The 1,100-nt window shown below is 36.8% G+C and overlaps 1 protein-coding gene across 1 annotated transcript; it reads left to right on the plus strand.

Annotated features, from left to right (window-relative positions):
- Window positions 1-286: 286 nt before the first annotated feature.
- On the plus strand, window positions 287-1,067 carry LOC111674283 (putative zinc metalloproteinase in scaA 5'region). The gene is made up of 4 exons (XM_023433831.1): window positions 287-465; window positions 546-604; window positions 669-720; window positions 811-1,067. The coding sequence occupies exons 1-4, from the start codon at window positions 437-439 to the stop codon at window positions 908-910; spliced, it is 240 nt and encodes a 79-aa protein (XP_023289599.1). The 5' UTR covers window positions 287-436; the 3' UTR covers window positions 911-1,067.
- The last annotated feature ends 33 nt before the right edge of the window (window positions 1,068-1,100 follow it).

A 1,100-nucleotide genomic window follows, 5' to 3' on the forward strand; every position in this document is an offset into this window, starting at 1 on the left:
ATACACAACATTTACTGTAGGCTAACCTTTAAAGATAGTCATACGCTGTCACGGACGTTTTTGTAACATTTTTTATGCTCAATAATTTTTCCGTGTATTGTTTTTGTGTTCTAAGAAAGCGGTCGGACGACCAATTTTTTGTCGATTTGCTTTACTAAAATAGTCATTGTTCGACTCCCTCTTATCATAAATTATTCCTTAACCCAAACCTCCCTCGAGAGATGATCTATAGAATAGTGAAAACCGCATCAGAATCTGTACAGTGGTATTTGAGATTAACCTGTTCAAACACAAACAGATGCCTTTAAGACTTTAATTTATACTATATAAAGAAGTGATTAAATTAAAATATGGTGCACCACAGGTAATCGTGAACTCCAACTATTTCAACAATACGGTGAATTTTAAAAACTTTGAATTGAAGGAGCAGCTGAAGATGCTGGACCACCCAAAAACAGCGATAACGTAATGCAAATCCGTTTACAAATATTAAAGACATATTACTTTGTAATTTTTTTTAAATATTTAATATCCATTTCTTGCAGATGGGAGATGAAAGCGACTGACATAAATGCTGAATATTGTCGTCATTCTAATTCGCTATGTAAGTTTTGATCTTTTCCGCGTGTGATAAATTAATGTTGTAATTCGATTTTTTCTATTTTCAGACATTCCAGCGGGAATACTGCAAATGCCTTTCTACGACGTTAACGTTCCGGAGTAAGCGATTGCCATATCTTATTTTTTCGATTTTTCCTTCGAAAAATGGAATGCTATTTAAAAATATAATACCGTCTGCATCTATTTCAGTGCCGTTAATATGGGTGGTATCGGTACCATACTTACTCACGAAATATCACATGCATTTGATGTCAATGGTAAGCTTTGCGATTATCCTCATATTAATTAACCAGTTAAGGTGATGTGAAAGGCGATAAGCAACTCCGAATCCGGCCCCTGGGTCTGGGATGGTTTCGATAAAAAAGGGGCCCTAATAAATGCAGCGCCGTCTGCATAGGCTGCGGCTACTAAGATATGCCGTCGGTAACGCCGCCACCCTTGTATGGTAACGAATTACCCTAGACGTTACCGACAGTATA

Source organism: Orussus abietinus, unplaced genomic scaffold, assembly GCF_000612105.2.
Source record: "Orussus abietinus isolate OABI.00-Male unplaced genomic scaffold, Oabi_2.0 scaffold1630, whole genome shotgun sequence".
NCBI classification, from domain to species: domain Eukaryota; kingdom Metazoa; phylum Arthropoda; class Insecta; order Hymenoptera; family Orussidae; genus Orussus; species Orussus abietinus.